At 38.3% G+C, this 14941-nt stretch overlaps 1 protein-coding gene across 1 annotated transcript; it reads right to left on the bottom strand.

Annotated features, from left to right (window-relative positions):
* Window positions 1–13841: 13841 nt before the first annotated feature.
* Window positions 13842–14519, bottom strand: LOC308433673 (methyl-CpG-binding domain protein 3-like 2B; the record flags this gene model as incomplete). Its single annotated transcript, XM_080933744.1, has 1 exon — window positions 13842–14519. The coding sequence occupies one exon, from the start codon at window positions 14517–14519 to the stop codon at window positions 13842–13844; it is 678 nt and encodes a 225-aa protein (XP_080789870.1).
* Window positions 14520–14941: the final 422 nt, after the last annotated feature.

The following is a 14941-nucleotide window of genomic DNA, read 5'->3' on the forward strand; positions in this document are numbered from 1 at the left end:
CAGGTATGTATTCCCATGTGAGGAGTGGGCTTCCGAGCCAATCACAGTGTCAGGTATGTCTAAAATACTTTATTTATTATTGCACCAGTGGACATATCTTGCCCGTGGAGTAATTATATTCGCCTGGTCCACAGTATGATGAGATCACCCAGGAGTCTTCTTCCTGAGCCTACAAAGCAATTCCTGGCATGAAGAGTGCTACCCAGCAGGGAGATTAGTCCTCATTTGGTTTCATTATGAACTGTAACTAATATGTGTGGTATCCTCAGAAATAAGGTCTTGCCATCTAGTTCTGCTGGGTAATGAACAATGGCAATGATCTTTTTTTTTTTTTTTTTTGGACATGGGAACTTCTGAGACTTCTCTTCTCATAGGAATGTAGCCAGTACCTGGCATGGTGGTTTTTGTTTAAAGGCAAGTTGCATCTTGAATCAGCAGTGTTCCTCACATGAAGTGCATCTCTGTTCCAAGCCTTTTTTTTGTTTGTTTGTTTTGTTTTAATTTCAAATCCTTAAGTTAAAAATTTAGTTTATTACGTTGGAACTTAGCATTTGGATGTTTTCATGCCTCCATAGCTATTGTTAACCCAGAGAACTCTAAAGTGAATCAATAAAAGTGAAGACACAACTTTCCTAAACCTAAGGGATGTGGCATAAACAATTGCAAGGGAAGAACACATGGAATTAACATCAACATTAAGACAAAGAAAAGGTGTGCCACATTTACCTCTGAGGCAACTACAACCGACAAGCGAACTAACAACCAGGAAGTTGGCAGCAGAAAGAGACAATGATTGGTAAAGAAGTACAAGATGCTGCTGAAAATTGATTTGAAATGAAAATTGTTGGTTTGAATTTTCCTTTTATTTACCAAAACGACAAACCTAGAAGTAGACATGTTGTTGGGATTCTGTAAACCCCACCCCTCAATTACCTGGCAGTAGCCAGGTATGCTCTGCCCCAGTGACCTGACACTGTAAAAAGGGCTGCTTGCCCCCTCCTCTCTCTCTCTTGGCCTCTCTTGCCTCCTGGCTCTCTTGCTCTCCCACTCCTATCCCTCTTTTTCCCCTTCCCTTAGCCCCACTCTCTCCACCTGCTTATGGCCGACCTCTACTACTCTATTCCTCTCCTCTTTTTCTCTGCTTCTACCACGCTCTTAACTCTCCCATGACCTGAATAAACTCTATTCTGTACTAAAAAAAAAAAAAAAAAAAACCTGCCCAACAGCTCCCAGTGGACACAAAGAGTCTGAAACAGAGACCAGGACTCCTGCCTCTAATTTTTCTTTTTTAATTAAACAAAAATGGGGGAATGTTGAGATTCTGTAAACCCCACCCCTCAGTTACCTAGCAACAGCCAGGTAAACTTCACCATTCAATTACCTAACAGTAACCAGGTATTCCCCAGTGACCTGACACTATAAAAGGAGCTGCTTGACCCCTCCTCTCTCTCTTACTCTTGTGCTCTTGCAGCCTTGCTCTCCCACTCCTACCCCTCCTCTTCCCCTTCCCTTCCCCCCTCTCTCCCCACATGCTCATGGCCGGCCTCTACTCCTCTACTTCTCTCTCTCTCTCTCTCTCTCTCTCTCTCTCTCTCTCTCTCTTGCTTTCTTTCTCTCTCTCTCTCTTGCTCTCTCTCTGTCTCTCTCTCTTTCTATCTCTCTCTCTCTCTCTCTTGCTCTCTTCTCCCTCTTGATCTCTCTCTCTCTTTCTCTCTCTCTCTGCCACTACCACCCTCTTAACTCTCCCATGACCTGAATAAACTCTATTCTGTACTATACCATGGTGTTGCTGGTCCCTCAGGGGAAAGGGATTCCCAACATGGGCCCCTCAGAGGCATCTCCCTTGCCCTCAGGCCTCACCACACCTCCATGGGCCATATGCCCCCCACTCTCTTCATCCCTTCCCTAACATTGGTGGTGAAACCCGGTACGTCTTTTCACAACATTGGTGCCCCATGGCTTTTCCTTTCAGCGACTTTTCCTTTCATTGGTGCCCCGTCATCTTTTCCTTACACATGTCAAGAAAAAAAAGGGGGGGGGGGATCGATCTTTAACAAATGAAGTCAAAATGTAAGAGAAGACTTTAGGTGATGGTGAAGCATCTTAAAAGTCTGTGAAGAGCTTGTGTGCTGACAAATTGAATGAAGAGGAAATTCCTAATTTCCTTGTTGCACTGAGACAGGGTCTGAAAAAGCCATAAATCTGAGCAGATCAGAGGCATCAGTCATCAAAATCTCTAAACAAATGAATTCCAAGTTCAGATGGTCTCACTGGATTCTATGAATCATTGAAAGAAGAGTACCAACCCTTTTCAAACTGTGCCAAACAATGGAAGATGAAGAAAACCTTTCAAATAATTTTCATGAGACTACTGTTACCTCAGTATCAAAGCCAGTCCAACATACTCCAAGAAAAGTACAACTGCTTTTCTATTGGCTCAAAGTACAGAAATCCCAAATGCAACATTAGAAAACCAAATTTGACAACATAATGGAAGGATCATCCACCACTATTAGACAGGATTTACCCCTGAAATAAACCAATAAACCTAGTTTTCCATAATAACAGAACAAAAATTGAGCTTATATAATCATCTCAATGGATGAAGAAAGTACACTTAAAAAAAGTAAAATAGTTTTATAAGTAAGCATCCCAAAAACTAGATATAGAGAAATTTGCCTCAATATACTAAAAACTGCACATAGCAATCTAATAACCAGCATGGAATCAAATGTAAAAAGATTCCAGCATTCTCATTAAGATTGAGGGGGAAAGACACGTGTGTATTTTCACTGCTTCTGCTCAAACAGGAGTCCCAACAAAAGCAATTGTAAAGTGAAAAGAAAAGCATGCACAATGATTAGAAAACAGTCAATAACTCACCCAATTTATTTGAGCTCATACAGTCATCATACAGTGCATTCATAGAATTCAAGTTAATACATAAGAATTAGTGGCATTTCTGTACACTACATTAAACTATGAAAAATAAACTTAAGAAGAAAATCCACTTATAACAGTATTGCAAGGACAATAATATTTAGATATAGTTTAATTAAAGTGAGAAAAGATTTATACACTGAAAATATGAAACAATAAAAGAAATTCAAAATGTGAATGAACATAAATGTATCTCATGATCATGGTTTAGGGAAAGAAGCACAGAAAAAAAAAATCCATGTTTCTCAAAGAGGTATATAGGCCTTATTTAATTCCTATCAATGTGTTAATGTAAATTTCACAGAAATTTTTAAAAAGTTGTAAAATTCACAGAAAAATGCAAAAGACTCAGATTTAGTTAAAAATGCAAAGGAAGTAGAACAAAGCTTAATAAGTTATATTTTCTGCCTTCAATTAATATTATAAATTTCTAAGAATCAGTTTAGCATTGCCAGAAAAACAAACGCATATTGTAGTTTTCAGAAGATTCCCAACTAGTTGATATCATTGATGACTGTTTCTCATAGCAGTCTCACACCCATACACATATACATATACAACACCAATTAAACTTAGTAGGTTATTTTTTAAATAATAAGAAGATATGAAATTAGGAGTGTGATATGTTAGGGAAGTTACAAAGAAAGTTGGGGAGTTGTGAAACAGATGGTAGATAGAATCATATTTCATCATGTACCAGTGTGAATATTTTCAAAGAGTAAATTAGACAACAGACATAGATTCACTGGAACAGACTTGACAACACAGAAATAAAAGCAAGCTTGTATGGGTTTAATTTTAGAGATTATTGACAACGTTACCGAGAATATAAACAATGGGAAGAGTAGTCTGTTTAATAAGTAGTGTTGAAGCCTAGATACCAACAAAAACATAGTGAACCTACAAGGGTTCCTGCAAAAGTCAAGCCAAAATATAATTATTGAAATATAAAATCTGAAGCTGTGAAAACCTTAAGAAAATGCAGAGGTGCAAATGCCCTTGAAGAAGGTCTTGACAGCTGTGATTTGGATAAAATGCGAGAAGCAAAGGTGGCAGAGGAAATAAATGAGGAAAACTGCATAGTTCTCTAAAGCAAAGCAAGAAGTGTGGAGAAAGGCACCCCACAGGATGGACTACTGTACGTACACTACTAGGCAGGTAATAATCAAGTGTGTAAGGGACAGAAAGCTCAATAACACAAATAAGTATGTTGATTAACTAAAGGAAAAATAATAGAAAGGGAAGAAAAGGCAACATAGGGCTTCACCACATTTAGGGAGACTGATAAAGAATCAAATGATCACATGTTAGTATGAGGTGAAAGGGAACCTTTCCAAAGACTAATTTGAATGTAAATGGTAGGTTCCTAACAAAACAAAACAAAGTTAAACAGACCTACCACGTGGCCAGGTGGTTCCATGTTTGGGTTGTACCCAAAGGAAATGAAAGTCTCCTTTCAGACAGAATTAATTACCAGACTTCTTTGGAAAATGCTTGGGCACTTTGCTTTTGAAATTTTTGTGGAACAATGGACTTTACAGTGTTTTGTAATTTGTTCTGAACAAAGGCATTCCCAAGTAAGGAAATGTTGATTAAATTCTGCAAGTGTAGCAATGGCAAATACTTATGAGTTTTACTCCCCATTTTATGACACCTCTGCCCCAAGAATATCTACACATTTCTGACCCATCTTCATTGAAAGTGAGTCAACTAACTTAAAGTCTAATGAAAGACATTCAAGTCCAAGAAGACAATAGATTTTGACAGGTGCTTCTTTCTGTAAAGAATAGGTAGGTAACATACATCATTCAACAAAGAAGTCAGCTAGAGTAATTGAGCAGAAGTTTTATAAACTGGCTAATTTGAATGTGAGCTGATGTGGCCAAGTAAAACACTTGCACTTCATAGCAAAAGTAAATCATACTTGGATATTAACCCACTTACAAGAAAGATCATGGGCTTTGCAGACCGTGTAGAGCAAGTCTCTATTAGTTCATTTGTGTTGTCATGACAACAGGCAGAATAATTTTTAGAGAACAATTAAGTGAACTGAAAAAGGAAAATTGGCCTTTTAAAGAAAATCTGCTTCCAAAGCACCATTTCTTACATTAAATTATATATCCCAGCTTACATTTTGCTGTCATTGTGGCTAAGATAGTAGACTTTGACATGAGATAAACAATTTGACTTTTCCCTCATGGGTCTGAAACTTTCTTTACAGATTATACTCATATGGTCTGAAGTCATGTCTGCTGATTTCTGAGGATGTATGTAATATTCCATAAGTTCACTATTTTGGAAACATACATTTCTTATGTGTTGGGTTCTAGAAGTGCCGATCAGAGCTGGGCTGTTTTTGTGACTGGGGCTTATCTGTAAACCACTGACCTGCAAACAGCTACACAATTCCGGAGCAGTCTCGCTTATCACCGATTATTGCGTTTTATTACTTCATAGCTCATGCAAATCCGCCTCTCTCTTGCTACATGATTATTTATGATAATAGTTGAAAAAATAAATTGCAAGGGTATGAAAGAACTGGAAAAGATTCAAGTATAAGAGACACATTCCAGTAATTCAAAGACCGGGTTATGAAAGCTGGAAGAGCTGCCGCTATCAGACTCTTTGTGATACGAACAGCTGGTTGAGAACAATTAAAGAAGAAATGGAATTAAGTGTGTTTTTTTCCCTTTGGTGGGCCATTTATGACTCAGATCTAGCATGTCATCTGTTTGGAGTAGAAAGCCAAGAAGAGTAGAAAAATCAACCCACTAATAAGTGTTTCTGCACATAACGTCCCAGTTGGGAAACTGCAACCCAGTGACGGTAAATGTCTTACATGCTAGCTTTATACTTACGGTTTGCGAGTCCTTTGCAAATATGTCAACTCAGCTAACATTTACAAGAGATCTAGGAGGCACAAAGCAGAAGGCAGAGTTCAGATTGGGGTTCATACTCTTGGAGACTTTCAATAACTTTTTTCATCTCGCACGGTTAATTGACTTGTGGTTTGTTTAGGAATCATAGCTTTATAATTATGAATCTTTAAAATTTTAGAGTGTCTATTCAATATGAAAGTATAAAAAAATTAGATAACTATAGGTTTTGTCTACACCGATCAATACAGAGTTTTGATTTCTAAACAGTGCTATAAAACCCCTTTGCAAAATATCTCTTTATCCCAAATGTTTCTGCACATAGACTGATTTTTAGTTCTCAACTGTTCACTTCTATCTCAGAATTTTCACATGCTCTCTTTCCTTCACAGTGGTAAGACTTTAGTCTGACTTTTGCTTCAGTCTTGGCTAATGGAATCTGGCTCCTCTGTATACATATTGAATATTCATAAGTTTCAAATTGCACATCAAATTAAAATTTCACTGCAAAAAAGCCAGAAATATCTAATTAGAGACCTTTTCCTCAACAACCATGTTCTTTATGTTCCTTGAGGATAAAAATGAAAGGAAAACCAAACAAAACAAAAAAAGCAAAACAAAATAAAACAATCACTGGTCCACCTATGCTGTCAGGCTACAAAAGACAAGGACTGTTGTTTCTAGTAGCTTAAACATATGAGTGGATGAATTCAGACTCACAAGGTCAGGGGAAAGTTTCAAACTAGAAAGCTAGAGCACGTGGTAAGCTTTGCTCCCATAGCAGATCAGGAAGGGTACAACTACTGGGAAATAAAGAGAAAACACCTTCCAAAGGCTCAGAAGGAAGTCTGTGTCACCCATCAGATCCCAATGGCTCCACCACCTTCCCAAGAATCAATAGCTAGGCACTGAGTATTCAAAAAACATGCACTGCTGAAGACTCCTTACATTCAATGTAGTCATCACATTTGTATCTTGGGCTAGTTGGTGTAAGTTCAAAAGTTGACTCTGCCATTTATTAGCTAAACAAAATCTCTAACACAAACCCCACCCAGTGTCTCTTAGAGAAAAGGAGATAGCAGTAATCCAGAATTCAAATACATATTATGAGAACCAAATGTAGAAAGCAGGTGTAACAAACAATGTCTCGAAGATAGTAAATATTTTCTTGATATTGCCAGGAGACCCATGCCCACTTATGTGCAGGAAGCTGTTAACTGCTGTGGAGTTAATGCCGAACTGAGGCATTACAGTGTAAACTATACTTCAGAAAGAATTGGTTAAATAAATCCTTTAGATACAGAAAAAGACTTTTACATTGCTGTTGGAGAATATCATATGCGCCTCATAGTAAGTTCAATGTGTAAAGGTGCTTATTGTCAAAGGATAAACACCTGAGCCTCATGCCAAGAACCCTGGTAGAAGAAAAAGAAGAAACCAATTTTAGAAAGTTGTTCTTTAACCTCCATACATAGGCTACAGCACATGAATGAGTGTGTGCACACACTCATACATGCAAATAATAATTGAAGGATATGAGGTAGTTTTGTCAATCCCCGTTATAATATATGGTTAAGTAAACATTGTAAGAAATGCAATGGTTTATGACATAGCTCAGTTGATAGAGTCCTCTCTTAGCTTACACAAAACTCTTGGTTCCATACCTAACAGTAGAAACTGGGCTTGATAGTGCACATCTGAAATCTGAGTTGTTTGGACGGTGGAGACAGGAGAGTCAGAAGTTTGAGTCCATGGTTGGATATGTAGCAAAGTTTAAGTTCTACCAAACCAAAGCAAACCCAAGACCAGAGAAAAATATAAACCAAACAGGATAATATAAATTTATCAAAACACTCAAAGCCTTATATCTTTTATGTGAAAACCCCTGAGGCAGTGCTGGGCAAACCTGCAGAATGGTTCCTTTTGATGACTGGATTTCGGGCCCAGGCAGTGGTGGCAAGGAGGAGCTGTGGAAGGAGCTATATTATATGCACCAATTAAACCATTCATCCCTGTAATCTTTCAGTCATTTCCCAACAAGTGAAAATGTTTTCTAAAGCATAAGACACACACTTAGTAAATATCTGAGGTGAAAAAAAGAACACAGTAGCAAATGGTGTGTCATGTGTCATGGAGTCCCAGCATTTGGAAGGCATTTGGGAGGACTGTCATGGTTTGAAGCCAGCCTGAGTTGTTTAATGATCCTCACGACTAATAAGCAACAAAGAAAAACCCAACAGAAGCAATAAAACAAAACCAGAATGACAATAGAAACATGGATTTTTTTTTGTTTCTTTCTCAAGTAACAAACTGTGCTTACAATAGGTTAGTATAATACCCCAGTGACTCTAAATTACTCCCAAGAATAACGTTCCACTCTGGACACCAGGAAGTGTGTTCTGCAAAGTGGAGAGAAAATAGGCTCCTTAACTGTTTGTGCATTTAGTGTGTTTCTATAAATGACTTCTTCCTCACACCCAAAAATAATAACACAGCTCAGCCAACTTATTTATAAGCCCTGTATGTATTTCTGTGCAGGGTTAAGATACCACTGGAGCCTACCATAGTAATCTGTTAACAGGTCCATTTCTTCTGTGCCATCATTCAAATTGTTGGAGCATAACACACAAGAAAATTCACACCCTTTAGCTGTGAGATGTGTTAGAGTGGAAACCTGCAGTTTGCCCTGGGAAACGAAACAGGTGCCACCTTGGCTGGGTGCTTACAAGAACTTTGATAACTGGGGCAAGATTGACTCCCGAAGCTTTGCAGAAAAAGTAAACCATCCGTTTGTTTATAATTATTTGTGAACATTCCAACCTCAGCTCTCCTCTCTGGTACTCTTTCCTGCGTCAGTTTGGAGCACAGCGTTTGTTGGATTAGGGAAGTATGCCTGACAATGTAAACCAGGGGCTCATTTTCTAGAGTCATCCCTGACCAAAGTTTACCTTATCTCCTAAATAATGATGATATAAGAAAGATAAGAGAAAATGAGAAATAACAGAGGAAGAAAAGGAAATCTTACCCATGCTGTTTTATTTTGATTTATTTAATCATTCTTTTTAGTGTTGTTTAACAAGCACACACACTGCTTACTCATTTTTGGATTTATTTGATAAAAAAATGAATACGAGTAATGTAGATGGAATGGCTTTTATTTGCTTAGGAGTATACACACACACACACACACACACACACACACGTGTGTATGTTTAACAACAATTAATGAAATATGAGGCCACAGATTTAAAGGAGGATAAGGAGAGGTATATGGTAGGTTTCAGAGGGAGGAAAGGGAAGAGGAGGAATGATGTAATTAAATTATAATCTCTAAAAGTAAAACAAATAATTTAGTAAGTATCTGGAGAGGATGAGGTTTTACAAGGTATATGCTTATGTATTTCATGACATATTTTTAAAATATAATTTATTTTTATTTTATGTGCATTTGTGTTTTACCTTCATGTATTTATGTGTGAGGGCGTCATATCTTGGAGTGACAGACAGATGTGGGCTGCCACTTAGATGCTGGAAATTGAATCTGGGTCCTCTGGAAAAGAATTCAGTGCTCCTGACCATTAAGCCATTTCTCTAGCCCATGACCTATTCTTTATTAAAGCCACTTAACCCACTTACTGAAAATGAATTCACAATGTTAGTGCAAAAGAATTGGATAACAGTTCAAGATGTTTAACATCTCTCCTACTTTGCTTCTTCATCAGTAATCATGACAAGCCCTTTCTTCCTCAGCCTGTACAGATGTTTTTGAGAGTTCTTTCCTTGTCCTTATTGTGATGTACTTCCACTACTGCTTTCAGAGAAGTGAATGCTCTATGGTTTTTATAGGAATTCATGAAACTAAGGAATATACATCATGAGAGACGTATATGGTTTGATTTCTTTCCAGTGTAAATTTTCATATTATGCCATAATCATGTCAGTCTAAACTGTTCTCCATGACTACAGTGTAGTTACTTTGCTTGTTAGAAAGACTCAGTAGTAAATTTGAGGTAGGCGACAAGCTAGTGCGGGGGCTCTTCTGCAGCAAGGGGGTGTGGGCTCTTTAGTGCTTCTGTGAGCATGAACAGTGTCTGCGTTTCATAATACTCATGAGCTATCATTTGGTTCTCTTTGAAATTACATTATACACAGCTAATACTTTGCTTCCTATTTACAATTATTTATCAACAATACTTACATAATTCTACTATTTAGGATGCAAATTTTAGACTGCTGAAAACAACCTTTTCGTCTGAGAACATTTGAAATTTATAATTTTGAGAGTGAAGACTATTGTCACATGGTCTAAGAATCAGTGCTTGCTTTTTAAAATTACAGCATATATTGGTAATGCATCCCTACAGAATTGAAAAAGTATGATGCTTCGATGTAAATGACAGTAAATTCCTTAACAGGTAGTAAACTTTTTCTACTCTTTAGACTTCCAGGTTACCTTGTTGTATCTGTGGCTGCTAGTGACTTGCACCACTGTAGGTCTGGAGCCAGTGGTCACACAGATGGATCTCTGTTGTGATTGAACTTTATGGACAGACACAAGCAGCAGACCAGGCTTGCTCATTAACTAGAGTCTTCAACCCTGAATTGTATTATTATAGGAAAAAAATCTAATTATACTTTCAAACCTTAATGTCTCTGAGTCCTGCATCTAAGGTTTCAACAAAATGTGGATGAGAAATACTTGGGGGAAATATGCTTGGGTCGAATATTAAATAGATAAATCCTTTTAAAAATATGTTTAATTGTTTGGCAGCATCGTACATTTATAAAATGAATTTTAGTTCTTTTCAGCTTCACCCCTCATCCACCCGCCTCCCTCACATGTTTTGGGCCTTCTTCCAACAAGACGTCCTTTCTGCTGCTGTCCTGTTTTCCTTTTGTGTGTGTGACCCACTGAGTTTAATTTGAGTTTCTTGCCTGAGTGTGGGTAGCAGGTCATTTACCAAGACAAAAGAAGTTTAGTGCTTACAGCATTGAGGAAAAGGCCATTTCCTCCAATCAGAGTGATTCAATCACTCTATTTTGCATGAAATTATTAGAATATCAAATTTAACCTCATACATACATGCAATTGTAGATTATCATTTAAAATGTTCTTAGTTACTGGACAGTGGTGGTGCATGCCTTTAATCCTAGCACTTGGAAGGCAGAGGCATGTGCATCTCTGAGTTCCAGATTTAATCTACAGAATGAGTTCTTGGATTATCCAGGTTTACACAGAAAAACCCTATCTCAGAAAATAAAAATAAAACAAAAATAAAGCAAAATATTATTAACTTTTAAAATTAAGAGATTTTTTCATAAGCAATTATGTTTTGTTAATCAACTCATTATGGCGGACATGTTTATCTAAATATCTCATTTGCTAGGCCATTAGCTATGACTTTCCTTTTCTGGTTCTTAGGCATCTTGGGACCTCTCTGATTCTGAGAGGATTAAAACTCAAAACTTGAGAATGGCTAATCAGTAGTGACAGTAAACAACTTACATGGCAATGTAGCAACCAAACTGTGCACTCAATCTCTTAATCAGATTTTCTCATCCAGTGTCAATGTCTACATGTCTTAATTACTGGAGGGCCAGGTACCAGGCAAACCATACCCTGAAGTTGGCCCGTTCTAAGCCTTGTCACCTGTACCTACCTGCTTCCTAATATAGACCCCATAACATAATTTCTGCCCATGGATCCTTCTTGCTTCACCTATAATCACATGGTTTTTATTTTACAAAATAAGACCTCAGGATCTTCCAAAGTTTGATTCCAGTCCCACTCCACAGTTCTCACATGATCTGTATGCCTAAATCCCTTCCCTGAAATGATGAATTATGGCTTAAATCACCTCTATATTATATATATAGTAGTTAACAGTGAAAGCCAATATGTAGTGTTTATACTATAAATATACAGATCCAAGAGACAACAAGCAAACATGACAAAACAAAATCTAATAAAACAAGGCAAATACCCTCATATCAAAGCTGGACAAGCAATCCAACATGAGGAAAATAGCTCAGCGTCTACAGGACCATCTCTTAACCTGGACACCCCTCTCAGTTTTCTTACACTCTCTTGATAACAGGCATGTTTCTCATCCAGAGACTTTCCTGATCAACAGATACTGATGAAGAATTTCCTTGTCTTTGGGTTCTATATCACCTGGTCTTCCTTTTTACTATTCTGTTCCGAACCAACCCTGTACCATATGACGTTATAGAGCAGACTTTGAGAAACTCAGAAAAGATCCTGTGCAAAAGATCAGCATTAACTCATGGCCTTGGTTCTAAGTCAAAGGCAGTCATAGAGAGAGATTAATAATTAAGCAAAGTTTCTGCTCATCTGTGTTTTCTTATTTAGATATTTCCTTTGCTCAAAGGCTGCCAGACATTTTTTTTTTCTGGGCAACGTCTGGGAATTTCTCTCTTCAATTTCCTGAGGGCAAATCTCTGAGACTATTTTCTTATGGAGCACTCCCAGCCTAAGAGAACTTTTCTACGCAAGACAAAGTTTTCTTCCCTTGTGGCATAAGAGGTGAATTGCATTCTCAGTCTCCTTTCGAGGAGCACAGACATGACCATATAATCACCATCATATCCTGTCCTCTACTCGTCACATTTGACTCTCAGAACCCTGACCCAGCAGTATGTCATTGATGCCCTGGGCTTTTCTGAAAGTCAATGTGATCTCCTACAGGCTGCAGGCCTAAAACTGACTAATTCTAAGGAGCAGAAGACATGAAACTTCTTGACAAGTTTTTCTGTCTTATTGTACAGCAATGCCTGTCTGTTTAAATGTCTTTATAATATGAAAATGTAACCTACAAAAGGATAGCTGGTTCACACTTAAAAACTTCAAATATTTTAGAAATGTGATCCTTTTAGCTTAAAGTCAGTATAGTTTCTCTGCATATACACCATTAGAAGCTAAAGCACTGAAGAGATGTTTTGAATTAATGCCCTGCCCTGATGGGCTACTGTAAAACCAGGGCTCAATTTTCTAGCATCTATGAGTGATTAGGTGAATTAAATGAGTTACCGTACATGAACTTGTGTTCTTCACTGCCAGCAAATGTTTAAAGTAAAGGATGCAAATGAGCTAGAAGAGGAAAGAAGGGAAATGCGAAGAGAGTGGGTCGTGGTCTTTATAGAAGGACCGTGAAGATTCTGTTAAGGAAACACTGCGTGTATAGATCCACTCCTTGTAGGGATGAGTGTAGATAAGCATGGCTAGTCTACACAGTCCATTGAGAATTGCCTTTACGACCCTCACCGGCACCACTCAGTAGATGCTCAGGTACTGCTTATAAAACATTACTTGCGTATAGACCACATACAACATCGTACATACTACATCAGCTAAAGTGTGTTTATAGTACCACAATGCAGATGATATGTGAATAGGGACTAGACTATCTTTGTAAATGGATAATCACAAAAGGAAAAATAATAGATCTTCTTGTGTTCAATACAGAGGAAACAGTGGTGGGTGGTGGGTTAACAACATAGTAGATAAGATGCAGAATGATACTGAGAGGATGGTGTTCATCAGACACTAAGAATTTGGAAAGTAATGGATGCTGTGCATCTGTGTACACGCATGCACCACAACATCTGGGGGTACTTCAACTAGTCATTGGTGCACTGAAAACTTAAGCTTGGCTTTTGAAATATTCTGCTTCTATTCAAGTTTGTTAAGTGTACAAATGTGAATTCCATGGCTACACAAGGAAGACAAAACCCAGTAATTGCTTAAACTCATGACAAATAAATAGAGGGTTATGGAAAAATCCCAAATTATGGTGAACCACAGCTGACTGGGGTTTAGCTTTACATTGGTAAAACATTGCCGTGGGGTCATTAGTTACGTTCAGTGTTGTGGGAATTTAGCCATCAATATATAAAGGTTCCTTTCTGGGCTTCGGGGTTCATAAATTCTATTTCTGCTATATTCAGTTGCTCACGTTCTTCTTCTTTTTTTTTTTTTCTTTTTTACCTGTTTTCCAGTCATGTTTATTCCCTCATATTCTCTGCCTGCTTGGCCAGCCTGTCTGCCTCCAAGGCCTCTGCCAGTCTCTTCCTGGCTCTCTTCACCTTCCTAGTCTGTCTCTGGATGTCCGCAGCAGTTAAGTTTTGCATGGATGGAGGTAGTAACAAGTGAAGAGGCATTGGCAACGTTACCCCTTGACTGGAGAAAGATGCTGACAACCGAAGAGCCACTTCTTCAGTGTTTTCCGAGCATGGGGGCTGGACAGAGGTGACTTCTCCAGGAGTGAGCTGATCCTTGACATCACTTTGGTTGTTGGCTTCATTCTGCATTCGCAATGCAATTCTTTCTACAGGGTTTGCAAGCTCCAATGGACATGATAGATCCCCTTTACTGTCTCCAACTTGTTTCTGTACTCTTTTCAGTGCACAGAGCTGCTGGGGCTTCTTCAGATTCACTTCCTCTCCCGTGTACCTGGTTTGATTCTCAGGATATTTTGTTATTATGGTCACAGGCTTTGGGAAGATGCAACTGGTCAACCTCACAGGATCCCTGGCAGTAACACGGTGTCTGTGTTTGGCCTTCACCTTTCTCTTGGCAACCTTGGTCTTCCTTCTCTTCTGGAATTTGTTGGGTATCATACTTCTTGTGAATCTTTCTATGAAAGGCTGGCTTGAAACTGAGTTTCCTGAAGGACCCTCCATGGTTGCAGACTCCATCCTAAAGGCTCCACCAGAGATGCAGACAAGGCTTGAATTGCTGGAAATGGTAGTGTCTTTCTCACTTAATCCTCAGTCTGTAGTCCAATTTCCCAATAACTGTCAACTGTGATTTGGAATCTAGTAGTTGTTCAGTCCCACGAGGCCAGTTGTTCCAGCAGGTCTTCTGTAGAAGCAGGATCCAAACCTCGTGCTGGCAAGTCCGTGCAAGTGGTGAATAAGAGTTGCTCACGTTCTTTTTAATTCTGGAAGGTCTCTATAATTGGAATCTCCAGGAAAACATGAGTAAGGGGTCTAAGGGTAATGCCACATTTAATTCTGTAGTAAGCAACATGTTCAGCAGCAAGTTGAATCTAAGAATACTTTTATTCTTCAAGAATCAAAACTTAAAATAATAACAACTGGAA

The sequence above is a fragment of the Micromys minutus genome, assembly GCF_963924665.1.
Source record: "Micromys minutus genome assembly, chromosome: 20".
In the NCBI taxonomy this organism is placed as follows: Eukaryota; Metazoa; Chordata; class Mammalia; order Rodentia; family Muridae; genus Micromys; species Micromys minutus.